The 14,327-nt window shown below is 39.2% G+C and overlaps 1 protein-coding gene and 1 long non-coding RNA gene across 2 annotated transcripts in view; one reads left to right on the top strand and one right to left on the bottom strand.

Moving 5' to 3' along the window:
• The window catches only part of LOC306973283, a 245,424-nt gene that overhangs the window by 146,002 nt on the left and 85,095 nt on the right, over positions 1-14,327 (bottom strand). The gene's annotated exons all lie outside the window — the stretch shown is intronic.
• The window catches only part of wls (Wnt ligand secretion mediator), a 55,992-nt gene that overhangs the window by 32,335 nt on the left and 9,330 nt on the right, over positions 1-14,327 (top strand). The window contains exons 6-9 of the mRNA XM_079570147.1: positions 7,477-7,645; positions 7,749-7,846; positions 10,201-10,264; positions 10,371-10,514. Of these exons, the coding sequence (XP_079426273.1) occupies positions 7,477-7,645; positions 7,749-7,846; positions 10,201-10,264; positions 10,371-10,514 (475 nt within the window). The remainder of the gene's footprint in view (positions 1-7,476; positions 7,646-7,748; positions 7,847-10,200; positions 10,265-10,370; positions 10,515-14,327) is intronic.

Genomic DNA, 14,327 nt, shown 5'->3' on the forward strand with positions numbered 1-14,327 from the left:
ACAAAACTAGGATTGAAGCTAGTCCGGCGTCAGCTGCTAATAACAGGTCGTTGGTAACTTTGACTAAGGCGGTCTCTGTGCTATGATAACTTCTGTACCCTGACTGAAATTTTTCAAATAAGTTATTGTCCCGTAGGTGACTGCAAAGCTGCTTAGCCACTACTTTTTCAAGGACTTTTGAGATGAAAGGGAGATTAGATATGGGCCTATAGTTGGCTAAAATGTCAGGATCAAGACTAGGTTTTTTCAAAAGTGGTTTGATAACAGCGTATTTAAAGGACTTTGGCACATAACCGTTTTCTAAAGACGAGTTAATTATTTTCAATATGGTATCTGAGATTTCAGGAGTAATTTCTTTAAGGAGTTTAATTGGAATTGGATCTAGAAGACAAGTTGAAGGTTTTGAGGACATAATGATTGATGATACCTCAGCCTCATCTATAGTTATAAACCTGTCTAAGACTTCAGATGGAGTCAATGACTCAACTAGGTTTATATCAGGATAAGGTAAGGGAAGCTTATCGTTTATTTTATCTCTAATGGTTTTGATTTTATCATTAAAGAATTTAAGGAAGTCATCGCAGCTAAGGGTATTAGGGATTGAAGGTTCTACTGCGCTGTGACTGTTTGTTAGCCGGGCCACAGTACTGAAGAGAAACCTATGGTTGTTTTTATTTGCTTCAATTAATGAAGAGTAGTAGTTTGTTTTTGCTTTCCTCATGGCTTGCTTATATGCGAGTAGGCATTTGTTCCAATATCTAAGAGATTGTTCAGTGCGCGAATTGCGCCATAACCGCTCTAATTTGCGAGTCTTCCGCTTAAGCGCTCGTGTTTCCGCGTTGTACCAGGGGGCGACACACCTTGGCCGAATAACTTTCTGTTTCAGTGGAGCCGCAACATCAAGGGCTGTTTTTAACGTGAGCACAACGCTGTCCACAAACTCATCACTATCATTTAAATTAGTAAGCGAGCTATTCTCTGTAATGTTAAAGACTGGTTGGATAATTTCTTTAAATTTTAAAACAGATTTTTCAGATAGTGTCCGTTTTAATTTAATTTTATCCTGTGGATTAGTGTAATCTTCAATTAAGAAATTGAATGTAATTAGGAAATGGTCAGAAAGCGCGGGGTTTTGAGGGAGAACGTTTAGGTTGCTAATTTCAATCCCATATGTTAAAACCAAATCAAGGGTGTGTTTATGACAGTGGGTAGGTTTATTCACATTTTGTGTGAAGCCAACCCCATCCAGCAGGGCACTAAATGCCTTGCTCAGACTGTCACTCTTATTATCGACGTGAATGTTAAAATCACCCACTATTATAATTTTATTCCAGTCCAGCACTATGCTGGCTAAAAACTCTGAAAATTCTGCTAAGAAGTCTGAGTAGGGGCCCGGAGGCCGATAAATAATTGCTAGTAGTAAAGCTTTTTGATTTTTAAATTTGGGACAGGTGAGAGACAGCGTTAGACTTTCAAATGAATTAAACTTTAGGTCGTTTTTGGGATTTAGAACAAGATTAGAGTGCGATATCGCTGCGACCCCACCACCTCGGCCAGTGGTTCTAGCTGCTTGAAAATTGACATAACTAGGAGGAGTAGATTCATTAAGCCTAACATAGTCGTCCTGCTGAAGCCATGTTTCAGTCAGGGCGAGAAGGTTAATATTGTTATCGCAAATTAAGTCATTAACTAAAAGGGATTTTGAAGAGATTGATCTAATATTCAACAACCCAAACGTTATGTGCTTAGCACTTTGTTTATCGTTTTGTTTAATGCTTAGTTTACTTTTGGGTATTTGTATTAGGTTATTTGGTCGTACACCAGCGTTTGTTATGTTAGCTTTTAATGTTTTAGTGCTTGGTGTACGGGGGACAGACACAGTCTTTATTTGCTCCGGTATTTGTATTAAGTTATTTGGACGCACACCAGTGCTTGTTTTGTTAGCTTTTGATATTTTAGTCTTTGGTTTACGGAGGACAGACACAGTCTTTATTTGTTCTGAAGAATCTACACACTTGATTTGTGACAATCCGGGAGCAGGGTTGGTGGTTACAGAGGAGCGTTCTACACTACTGCTCTGCGCCCGGAGCTCATATCTGGACCGTCAATTTAGGCCGCAACTGAGGCTATCGGCCACATTCTTAGATAAAAGGGATGCACCATCCAAATTTGGATGTATGCCATCCCTGCGCATGAGCTTGGGCTTTCCCCAAAAGGCGCTCCAATTGTTGACATATCCAACATCATTTTGCTCGCACCATCTAGACAACCAGCAGTTGAATGATAAATGTCTGCTATACATTTCATCATTGACCAAATTGGGCAGAGGACCAGAGTATATTACGGTATCTGACATCGACTTAGCCAATTCACACACCGCGCCTACTTGCAATTTGAGAATCTCTGACTGTCTCCGCCGAATATCGTTACCACCCGCGTGGATCACGATCTGACGGAACCGCCTCCCTCCCTGCTTTAAGCGCCTAAGGTTACCTTCGATGTCACCAACTCTGGCCCCCGGATAACACCTAACCAAAGCTGCTGGGATCTTCACGTCCCTAACTATGGAGCTTCCAATCACCAGAGTATCAGGTTCAGCCGGTGTGGCGCTGAGGGGAGAAAACCTGTTCTGGACGTGAAGAGTTTGGTGCGCTACGGGTGTGCGCTTAGTACTTCCCCCACCCCGAACAGTCACAAATCCGTCCTGGTCTTGTCCCGGCTGCACGGGACCCGCTGCGGGGCTAGCCTCAGCCTGGCTAACCTCTCTGGCACTGTCAGAGCGGACTGCGGCTACGGTCCCTGTCGCTATCTGACTGTAGCTAACGCTAGCCTTCACCAAAACTCCGGACAGCCGCTCCTCTAACTCGGTCACCCTGGCCTCCAAAGCTGCCACTACACTACACCTAACGCAACTACTCCTATCGTCTTTGAAAGAGGCAGGGTTCTGACTCGACATACGGCAAACTGAGCAGAACAGCACTAAAGAGGCAGAAGTGGACGGGGCAGCCATGGCTAGGCTAGCGGGCTAAGCTAGCCAGCGAGCTACCACGTTACGGAGAAGAGAGAGAAGGGATTTAATCCACGCAGAAGTGTTGGTTCAAGCGGAGAGTTGGGTCCGCGGAGATAATGGGTCAAATTAGATCTATAACAAGCTAGAGTGGACTCTAAAGCTACGTTTAATACGTGGATTAACAATAGTAACAGAGAGAGCTAATGTTCGACTTGCTCACAACGAGCGTCAAAACAGAATACACTCACCGGATGTGACGTTCCCAATGTAAACAAAACAACAACAAGGAACAATAGCAAAACAAATTTTAAAAAAAATGAAGAACTCGTTTCCTTTCAGAACAATACCTCATAAATGTACAAAAAGACCTGTGTGCTTTTGCTGTGAGCGGCTCAGCTCTCCTTAGACATGACTGTAACTTTGCTGGGGGCGGGCACGTCTCCAGCTCGTCTCCATGGAGATGTGACTAAAGTCAGCAGAATTTGAGATTAAAAAAAAAAGATTAGGTTCTCATCCAAATACATTCTTTGATGACCCACTGCAAAAATAGCATTTTCTGTGCGGAGCTGGTCATGTTTTGTAGTGATGGCAACAGTGTAGTCAAAATGTTACGCAGTGTGCCTTTAACTGTAGCAATTTAAACTTTTATCAAACATTTCTACATATAGATACAGACGTCGTCATGGAAGGGGGCGTGGCTTTGACGAGGGGGAAAATAGAATCTTTAGAGAAACACAATTTTCCCTCTTTTTAGCCATTTTCTGGTGGAATATCAACTTATTTATCACATAAATAAAGTCAAGTGTAAATCGGGCCCATATGGATATTTTCTCACAGCAGATTGTTCAGTAGAAGTGAAAAAACGGCAGTTGTAGCAAGCGCAAGCTAACCGTTAGCATTAGCCCGATGCTAGCATTTAGCATGAAGTTAGCATTCTCCGTTATTTATGTATTTATGGGCTGTTGAACCACTTTGCTCCTCCCCATGTCTTTGTATCATTATTTAGTAGAAAACTATATTCATAATTCAGCATTTGTTACAGTAGTTTTTGAATAATTAGACAAAGTTTAGATTTTTTCAAAATTGTTTTCCCCCTTAACTGTTTTCACAAATGACCATATATGGGCGATTCCAGAGATGCCGTCTGTATCTATATACAGCATAGTCACATACACTTGCACCTTGCTTAGGGCAAATTTCAACATATAAAAACCCAGCACTCACTTTAAGAGCCCCTCGCCTGGCGCATGTGGGGCTCATTTGCATAAAATGTTTCTGTTACTGAGACTTGTAAGTACGTGTTGCTGAGTGGATAATGAAATCCATATTCTCCCGGCTAATATGGATCTAATGCTGAGCACGTGTGTAGACCCGCAGTGGGAGTCTAGAGGGAGATGACGCCTACTCAAGTCTTGGGGTAATAGTGGATCTCAAACTGTTCATCACGACTGGGATTCTTTAGTTTTAAAGATGGGCTGAAGTTAAAATACAGACTACGGGTGTTGCGCTTTGGGGGTTAATTGGCTTGTTGCACGGTGTGGCTATGCTAGTTCCTCTGACCTGAAGGTGTGAGCGCCAGGACTTCCTGTCTGTTTTCTTTTCCTGGAATAATAATAATTTTCTAAAGATTATGTTGTGGGAGGTGAGTTCCCGGTAGATGATCATTTACTGTGTTCAAATCATGATGTAACGAGTTCAGATCAGACGCCTGTGATCATGAAGGATCGATAGTTTGTTTTGAAGCTAAAGGCTAACATGCTATAAAAAAAAATATACATAAAAAGGCACTATTTCAAATTGTGTAATGCATTAACCCCTTAACTCCCACCTGAACCGAGCACATTTTCTCCAGTTTGGCTTTACCCCAATCCAAAAGCTACTGGAAAAAAGGTGAGAAAACAGCAACAAAACAGACGAAAACAAGGATGGAAATGTGACAAAAAAGTGAGAAAACATTGACATAAAAGTGAAAAAAAATTGATGAAAAAGAGGCAAAAATTTGGAAAAAAAAAAGACAAAAATTTGATTACAAAATGACGAAAAAACTGACCAAAATGTGACAAAAATGTGATACAAATTTGACCAAAAAAAATTACAAAAAAATGGACAAAAAAATTACAAAAAATTGACTAAATGTGACAAAAATTTGATAAAAAATTGACGAAAAAAATGAAAAAAAATGTGACAAAAAAATGACAAAAAAGTTACAAAAATGAGTTGAATACCCGACAAAAAAAATTATGGAAAAAAAAATCTGATGAAGTGAGGAAAAAGATCCTCTCGGTTCAGGCGAGTTTAAATTAGCCTTTAACTTCAAGACAAAGGAACTCACGGGTCTGAGCTAATCTTAATGGAAATGAATACAAACAGGAAGTACTAGCGCCCACAGCTTCAGCTCAGAGGAACTAGCGTAGCCACATTGTGCAACAAGCCTATTACTCAAATTCCGCTGATGACCAAATATTTTACAATCAAAAATGTTGAAATAATGGGTGTTTTAGTATTGGATCCACACCGCAAAACATTTCACCCTTTAACGAAATAAAATCCGAGCATTTATTTCATTACAGATATTTTTGTTGTTGAAAAATGGCCAAACAAAGTCTCCTCAGACCACACTACAAAAACTAAATACCAAACATGGAAGGAAGTAACGCTGCCAATGGGACAAGTGCAAGTTTCTTCCCCCCCCATTGGCAAATGAATTCACCTGAAATAAAGATTAAACGTATTGAAATGAGTCAGAAACATCTCGGAACAAGTGAAATAATGTAGGTCAAATGCCCAACTAAACCTCTTAACTCCCGCCTGAACTGAGAGGATCTTTTTCCTCACGTCGTCATATTTTTCTCCATCATTTTTTTGTTTGGTATTCAACTTATTTTTGTAACTTTTTGTCATTTTTTTGTCACATTTTTGTCATTTTTTAGTATTTTTTTCGCCAATTTTTTATCACATTTTTTTGTCATTTTTTAGTATTTTTTTGTCATTTTTATCACACTTTTGTTTTTTTGTCACATTTTTTTTATTTATTTGTGTCATTTTTTGTCACATTTTTTTTCTTTTTTTCATCAATTTTTTTAATCATTTTTTTGTCACATTTTTGTAACTTTTTGTCATTTTTTTGTCACATTTTTGTCATTTTTTAGTATTTTTTTCGCCAATTTTTTATCACATTTTTTTGTCATTTTTTAGTATTTTTTGTCAAATTTTTATCACACTTTTGTTTTTTTGTCACATTTTTTTTATTTATTTTTGTCATTTTTTGTCACATTTTTTTTCTTTTTTTCATCAATTTTTTGTCACATTTTTTTGTCACATTTTTGTCATTTTTTGTCATTTTTTTGTCACATTTTTGTCATTTTTTGGTCATTTTTTGTGACATTTTTGTCATATTTTTTTGGTCATTTTTTGTGACATTTTTGTCATTTTTTTCGTCAATTTTTTGTCAATGTTTTCTCACCCTTTTGTCACATTTCCATCATTGTTTTCGTCTCAGTTTTGTTGCTATTTTCACAGCTTTTTTTCCAGAAGCTTTTGGACTGGGGTAAAGCCAAACTGGAGAAAATGTGCTCGGTTCAGGTGGGAGTTAAGGGGTTAAACTAAACGAAACAACTCAAATTTAAATTATACATGCTCAATTTTGAGACATTTAACCTCTTAACCCCCACCTACACGAGCACATTTTCTTATTATCCAGGCATCCACGCATTACCTAAATCTAAAAGCTTCCTGAAAAAATAACGTCAAAATAGCGTTAAAAATGAGAGATACAGTAAATGAGGATTAAAAAAAAGTAACAAAAATGTGACAAAGAATCAACGCATGGAAACACAAAGACACATCTTGGATCAGTTTTGTAGGTCTGAGCTTTCAAATGAGGCGTTACCCTGGCCTATAGGCTGTAAGAAGTTTTTAGATGTGGGTAAAGCCGAACTGGAGAAAATGCACTCCGTTTAACCCCTTAACTCCCACCTGAACCGAGCACATTTTCTCCAGTTTGGCTTTACCCCAGTCCAAAAGCTTCTGGAAAAAAGCAACAAAACTGAGACGAAAACAATGATGGAAATGTGACAAAAAAGTGAGAAAACATTGACAAGAAAGTGATGAAAAATTGATGAAAAAATTGCAAAAATATCACAAGAAATTGACAAAAATTGACAAAAATTGACGAAAAATTGACGAAAAATTGACGAAAAAATTACACAAAATTGACCAAAAAATGTGATAAAAATTGGACAAAAAAAATTACAAAAATATGACAAAAAATGACAGAAATGTGATGAATAAAATTGATGAAAAAATGACAAAAATGTGACAAAAAATGAGTTGAACACCCAACAAAAAAATGATGGAAAAAAAATCTGATGACGCGAGGAAAAAGATCCTCTCGGTTCAGGTGGGAGTTAAGAGGTTAAAGTGGGGGTTAAGAGGTTAAACTAATCTATTAATTTTTTTCTTTTGAGGATGATCTTGGCCCTGGGCATCTCCATGACCTTCATCAACATCCCAGTGGAGTGGTTCTCCGTCGGCTTCAACTGGACCTGGATGCTGCTGTTTGGAGACATCCGCCAGGGCGTCTTCTACTCCATGCTGCTCAGCTTCTGGATCATCTTCTGCGGGGAGCACCTCATGGTAAGCCCCCCCCCCCCCTCCCCCCCGCCCCCTCTCTCTCTCTCATGGTGTCAGTGATGGCTTTCATGATGGCGTAGCTTGATTTGAACTTTAACTCTTCCAGGACCAGACGGAGAGAAACCGATTCTCCGTTTACTGGAAGCAAGTCGGGCCCATCGTCTTTGGATCATTCTGCCTGTTTATTTTTGACATGTGTGAAAGGTAAGTGATATATATATATATATATATATATATATATATATATATATATATATATATATATATATATATATATATATATATATATATATATATATATATATGTCTTACTTCCTGTTAGTTAGCCATTTTAGATCAATATCGCATTTTCTAATTCAAAGTCTCCCCAAAGTCCCCCCAATAAAATGACAAAAAATGACAAAAAAACCGACCAAAAAATGACAAAAAAAATGACAAGAAATTGGACAAAAATGTGACAAAAAATGACAAAAAAATTGACAAAAAAATGACAAAAAATGACAAAAAATTTGACAAAAAAATGACAAAAAGTGACAATACAATGACAAAAAAACGACCAAAAAATTACAAAAAATGACACAAAAAATGACAAAAAAGTGACAATAAAATGACAAAAAAATGACAAAAAATTGGACCAAAAAATTACCCAAAAAAAAGACAAAAATCCATTTAGATGAGTTTTGTAGGTCTTAGATTTCAAATAAGGTGTTACACTGGCCTACAGGATTTGGGTAAAGCTGAACTGGAGAAAATGCTCTCGGTTCAGGCGGGAGTTAAGAGGTTAAAGTACAGAAACTCCTGGTTGAATATTATACTCCAATAAAGGTAAAAGTGGCTCAAAGTGCTGAGAAATTTGTTGTAGAAAATACTGAAGTATCAAAGTAAAAAGTACAAATCCGTTTCCAAGTGTTGTCAATAACAACATCACGACTTCAAGATGCGCTCGAGTTCCCCGTCTTGAGTCACTGGCACCGACCCCACGCCTGTGTAAACTGTTCCTTTAAAAGCTCAAAAAGGCGGGAAGCAACGAGCCTCCACAGTGCTCCAGAGCCTGTCCGTCATAGATTTAGGCTTCTACTTTTTCCAATTTACCAAAAACGGCATGGTTAAAAATATGACACTTAGCCCAGCGTTGTCACATGGAGCCAGGCTTTTACGCTGTTTAACCTCTTACCACCCGCCTAAACCAAATGCATTCTGTCCTCTTTGGCTATTATATAGGCCTGTGTAACACCTCATTTGAAAGCTAAGACCCACAAAACTGATCTTTTTCCTTGCGTTGTTGCTGTGTTGTGTCACCTTTTGTATGTTTCTTTTCCTTTCTTTTATTTTTCATTTTTGTCACATTTTTATTGAGTTTTATTGACATTTTTGTTGAATTTGTCACATTTTTGTCAAATTTTTGTCAAATTTTTGTCACATTTTTGTCACATTTTTGTCACATTTTTGTTGAGATTTTGTCACATTTTTGTCACATTTTTGTTGAATTTTTGTCACATTTTTGTCACATTTTTGTTGAGATTTTGTCACATTTTTGTCACATTTTTGTCACATTTTTGTCACATTTTTGTTGAGATTTTGTCACATTTTTGTCACATTTTTGTCACATTTTTGTTGAATTTTTGTCACATTTTTGTTGAGATTTTGTCACATTTTTGTTGAGATTTTGTCACATTTTTGTTGAATTTTTGTCACATTTTTGTTGAATTTTTGTCACATTTTTGTTGAGATTTCGTCACATTTTTGTTGAGATTTTGTCACATTTTTGTTGAATTTTTGTCACATTTTTGTTGAATTTTTGTCACATTTTTGTTGAGATTTTGTCAATTTTTGTCACATTTTTGTTGAATTTTTGTCACATGTTTGTTGAATGTTTGTTGAATTTTTGTCACATTTTTGTCACATTTTTGTTGAATGTTTGTCACATTTTTGTCACATTTTTGTTGAATTTTTGTCACATTTTTGTTGAATTTTTGTCACATTTTTGTTGAATTTTTGTCACATTTTTGTCACATTTTTGTTGCGTTTACATCCTTGCTTTCTTCTTATTTCTTTGTGGCTATTTTGGTGTTTCTTCCCAAGAAGCTTTTTGATTAGGGTAAAGCCAAACTGGAGAAAATGGGATCCGTTCAGGTGGGAGTTAAGAGGTTAAACAAGGTCCAAAGCTACATAAGAAATCCTGTTTCCAAAGTGACTTGTGGAGTTGCCCCTGGCCACTAGGGGGTGGCATTACAGCAATGTTAGCTCCCCGCCATGAGGACCAAAGAAAGCAGCCTTCCTCTCCCACTGAGTAAAAGGCATAAAAAAGTGTTAAAGTAGGCAGCCAATGTTTCCTACAACTCAAATAAAGTAAATATTGTCAAAAACTCGACTGGGATGCAGCACTTTAGTGAATTTGACCATGTTTTCGGGGATTATTAACTGCCTTAGTTACTGTTATTTCTCTCCACTCTGAAAGCCATTGAGAAACTACACTAAATCAAAAAATCCACTGAGGTTTTTACTGAGTACAAAGCTTTGTGCACATGAAATCTAATGGAATGATCTTCTGTCCGCAGAGGTGTCCAGCTGAAGAACCCCTTCTACAGCATCTGGGCGTCCGAGGTGGGGACTGAGCTGGCTGTATCCTTTTCTACCACGTGGCAGTTCCACATTACCAAGAAAATTGTGAATGAAAATCATCATAAATGCAGTAGAATTTTTTTTTTCCCTGACGGTAGCTCCGCAGATGGCCTTCATCATAGTGGCCGGGATCTGCGCCTGCCTGTACTTCCTCTTCCTCTGCTTCATGGTGTTCCAGGTGTTCCGGAACATCAGTGGGAAGAGGACCTCCCTGCCGGCCATGTCCAAGGCCCGCCGCCTGCACTACGAGGTACTGCTCCACACGGGCCCGATGTTGTTGGTTTTTTTACTCCAATCCAAAAGCTTCTGGAAAAAAGGTGTGAAAATGGCGACAGAACTGAGATGAAAACAATGATGAAGATGTGACAAAAAATTGAGAGAACTTTGACAAAAAAAGTGATGAAAAAATGACAAAAATGTGACCAAAAATGACAAAAAAGACAAAAAATTGACCAAAAATGACCCAAAACCCCCCCGAAAAAAGACAAAAAATGTGACAAAAAGTACAAAAAATGACAAAAAAAAAAAAATGAGTTGAATACCCCCCCAAAAAAATCTGATGACGGGAGGAAAAAGATCCATTTAGATGAGCTTTGTAGATCTTAGCTTGAGGCGTTACACTGGCCTACAGGATTTGGGTAAAGCTGAACTGGGGAAAATGCTCTCGGTTCAGGCGGGAGTTAAGAGGTTAAAAAGGATCTACCAGTTATGTTTTATGACATTATGTTGAGTGTCGCTATCGAGTTTTTTTTCTTTTTCTGAGGGATCTTCCAGCCTGATTGCCCGGATTTTAACTCCGAAAAAACAAGATGAAATTGGAATTTTCACAGATGTTTTCACAAAAGCTTATTCTAAAAACAAACAAGATCCAAAAAAAGGCATATGCAGGATATGACCAATACTCCTGGAAACTGAACGAGGCAAAATTAGTTGCGATGTGCAGCGGAGGAATATATTTAAAGGGGGGGTATTATGCAAGTCGACTTTTTCGAGCTTTACATCATGTTATTATGTCACTCCCTGATTAAAAACATGCCTGAAGTGTTGCCTTGGCACATTCACGTATTTTTAAGTAATCTGTAAAACCTCTGATGGCGGCCATTTTAGGGATAGGTTTGCCTGAGTCCTCCTAGGAACGCCCCCACCTCCTGGAGACGCCTCCGAGCTTTCGTCACCAGCCGAGTAACCAACCACTGCTCCTCAGCAGAACCCCCTCCCCACTGATGCCACAGACAGCGTGTGGAGGGGGCGTGTCGGAAAGGCTCAGAGGTTCTTAAAGAGACAGAGGCCTATTTCAAGACATTCACTACAGCCATTTTGAGAGAGACATTTCATACAAGGCAGTTATTCTAATTTACTGCATTTACAGACCAACAGAAGGTTTGGTCATCATTGTAGTGTGATATAGACTGGTGCTATGTGATTGAAAAAAGCAGAAAACATTTGTGTGGACAAGTCGGGCTCTAGCAAAGTTGATCTTTTCTTATGTTAGTCCAGTATTGATTAAAGGGATATTTCAGGATTTTTGACATAGGGCCTCATTTCCTAGTTATCCAGAGTGTTGCTGATTTCTGGAGATATTTTTGGGGGGGGAATTCATGCAGTTCTTAGAAGAGTTTCATGGCGCTAGGCTAGTGCGAGGCTAGCACATTTCTATGGTATCAGCTAGCCCGCATTAACCCCTTAACTCCCACCTGAACCGAGCACATTTTCTCCTGTTTGGCTTTACTCCAGTCCATAAGCTTCTGGAAAAAAGCTGTGAAAATAGCAACAAAACTGAGAAAAAAACAATGATGGAAATGTGACAAAAAAGTGACGAAAAATTGATGAAAAAGTGGCAAAAATGTCACAAAAATGTCACATGAAATTGAAAAATTTGACCAAAAAATGACAAAAATGTGATTTAAAAAAAATGGACGAAAAAATGACAAAAAAGTTACAAAAATGAGTTGAATACCTAACAAAAAAAATGATGGAAAAAAAAAACGACGTGAGGAAAAAGATCCCCTCGGTTCAGGTGGGAGTTAAGAGGTTAAAAACAGTCTGACACACATGCCAGAGTAACCATATAAATGTCTGTCGATAGAATCATTTTTGGAATATAACTGACCTTACATCACATGAATGATCACATTTTGAGGGACTATTTTGTAGCAGATCACTCCGCCGCCGCTGCGTAGCTTATACAACCACGAAGCTGGTTTGAATGATTCGACACAGACATTTATATCATTAATCTGGCGTTATAAGTGATTTTGTGGAGCGGGTCAGACTGTTTTTAATGCAGGCTAGCTGATACCATAGAAATGCGCTAGCCTTGCACTAGCCTAGCACCACGTGACTCTTCAAAAATAAGAACTGCTATGTATTGCAAAAATACCTGTGCTTGGTTTACGATACTGATACTTGAACAGAACTCTTACCGATACTCTTTATAATCTAGAATCAGAAAACGGGGGAAGATATGTAAATTTACAATATCGGTTTCATCTCCAATGTCAAGACATGTGTACAAAGTTGAGAGTTTTGGGGAAAAATGGAGTTGTTGCCAATGTATGTCTGTAGTTTAGATGTTCATTCAACCCTGTTTAATGACATCAAGCATTTAATATCGGCCTTAGTTACCAGGACGAGCTGTTTCAAGGAAATAAATAAAAGTAAAGCTGAGAAAAAAATATGCTAATATGACCAGAAAGCAGACGTAGACCAATCATAATCATAAATGTTTTATTTGCCATTGTTAATGAACAGGTTCATTGTTAATGAACAGGTTCACAACCAGGAATTCTTTCTGGTTCATTCATGCAGCATAAAACATTTAACACATAACTTGGATAAATAAAAAACTATACAAATAGTGCAATAGAGCAGTGCAAACGGTATAACATCACAACAGAAGTCGCCTCACAGGGCTGCACCGAACACTAAGGCAATAAAACAGAGCAATAAATATGACAATGTAAAGTTCGGGTGAATGAAGTCTCCAGGCAAACATAATGTCCAAATAAAGGTCGACGTGCGGCGTGGGTGTCCCCTGTCCTTAGACTCTCCAGTACGGCAAGGAAAAACTCAAAAACCCAGCAGGACAAAAGAGAAACCTTGGGGAGAACCACAGAAGGAGAGATCCACTCCCATGGACGGACAGGCTATAGAGACCCAGGGCCGAAGGGTCCCTCAGCAGACGGGCCAAGATTGCAGACCGTTCAGACCTCAGATTCCAGTATGCAGGGTTCTTCTGTTCAGCCGAACGATCCGCCCCACACGCCTCCGGGTCCTGGAGAGGTGGGAGTTTACAGCCAATCACCTTCTCAGCAGAGTCAATGCTGGTCCCGGTTTGTGGCGCCGGGAACCACACGGTGATGGAGGAGGTGAGGATGGTCGGAAGATTCTTCAGCTACCGCAGGGAGGACATATTTGTTTGCATTCTTTATATATAAAGCAAATAAGGGAGGGGGGGGAAGTGACGGGGCTGATGGGAGTCCCTCTGTAGGCGGGGCCAAGATCGTGGTGGAAGAACGTCCAGTTGTTGGAGATTCAGTCCTTGTGGTTCAGTCGCTGTTGGACGGTGGTAAACCGTGGACTGGCGTGAAGAGTCACATCTGAGGAGCGTGATGTTCAGCGACGAGGACACACAGGTTCTGCTTGAGGTCAAAGAGACGACAGGATCTGTTGGTGAGAGAGAGGAGGTCTGCGGATGAGAAACGAGATGGTTTTCAGGAGAGGATGGATGACGAGTGGAGTGAAGAGAGGACGGGGAGAAGGAGAGAAGACAGGAATGGAGAGAAGAGGGGGAGAACAGAGAGAAGGGAAAAAGAGAAAGAAAAAAACACATTCACACTCATTCATACACCAGCGTCAGACACTGGAGGCAAGGCGGGTGAAGTGTCTTGCCCAAGGACACAACGACAGTGTGCGCCTACAGGACATTCCGCTTAAGCGACGACCCAGCGCCACTGTCACCCCAGAAAAAGAAAAAAATGAAAGAAGAGAGAGAAGGGGAACTGGTGAATGGTCCCATATATGTATCACCTTTTGTACTTGCCTGAGGCACTCAAAATGCTTT

Source organism: Gobius niger, assembly GCF_951799975.1.
Source record: "Gobius niger genome assembly, chromosome: 13".
Lineage (NCBI taxonomy): Eukaryota > Metazoa > Chordata > Actinopteri > Gobiiformes > Gobiidae > Gobius > Gobius niger.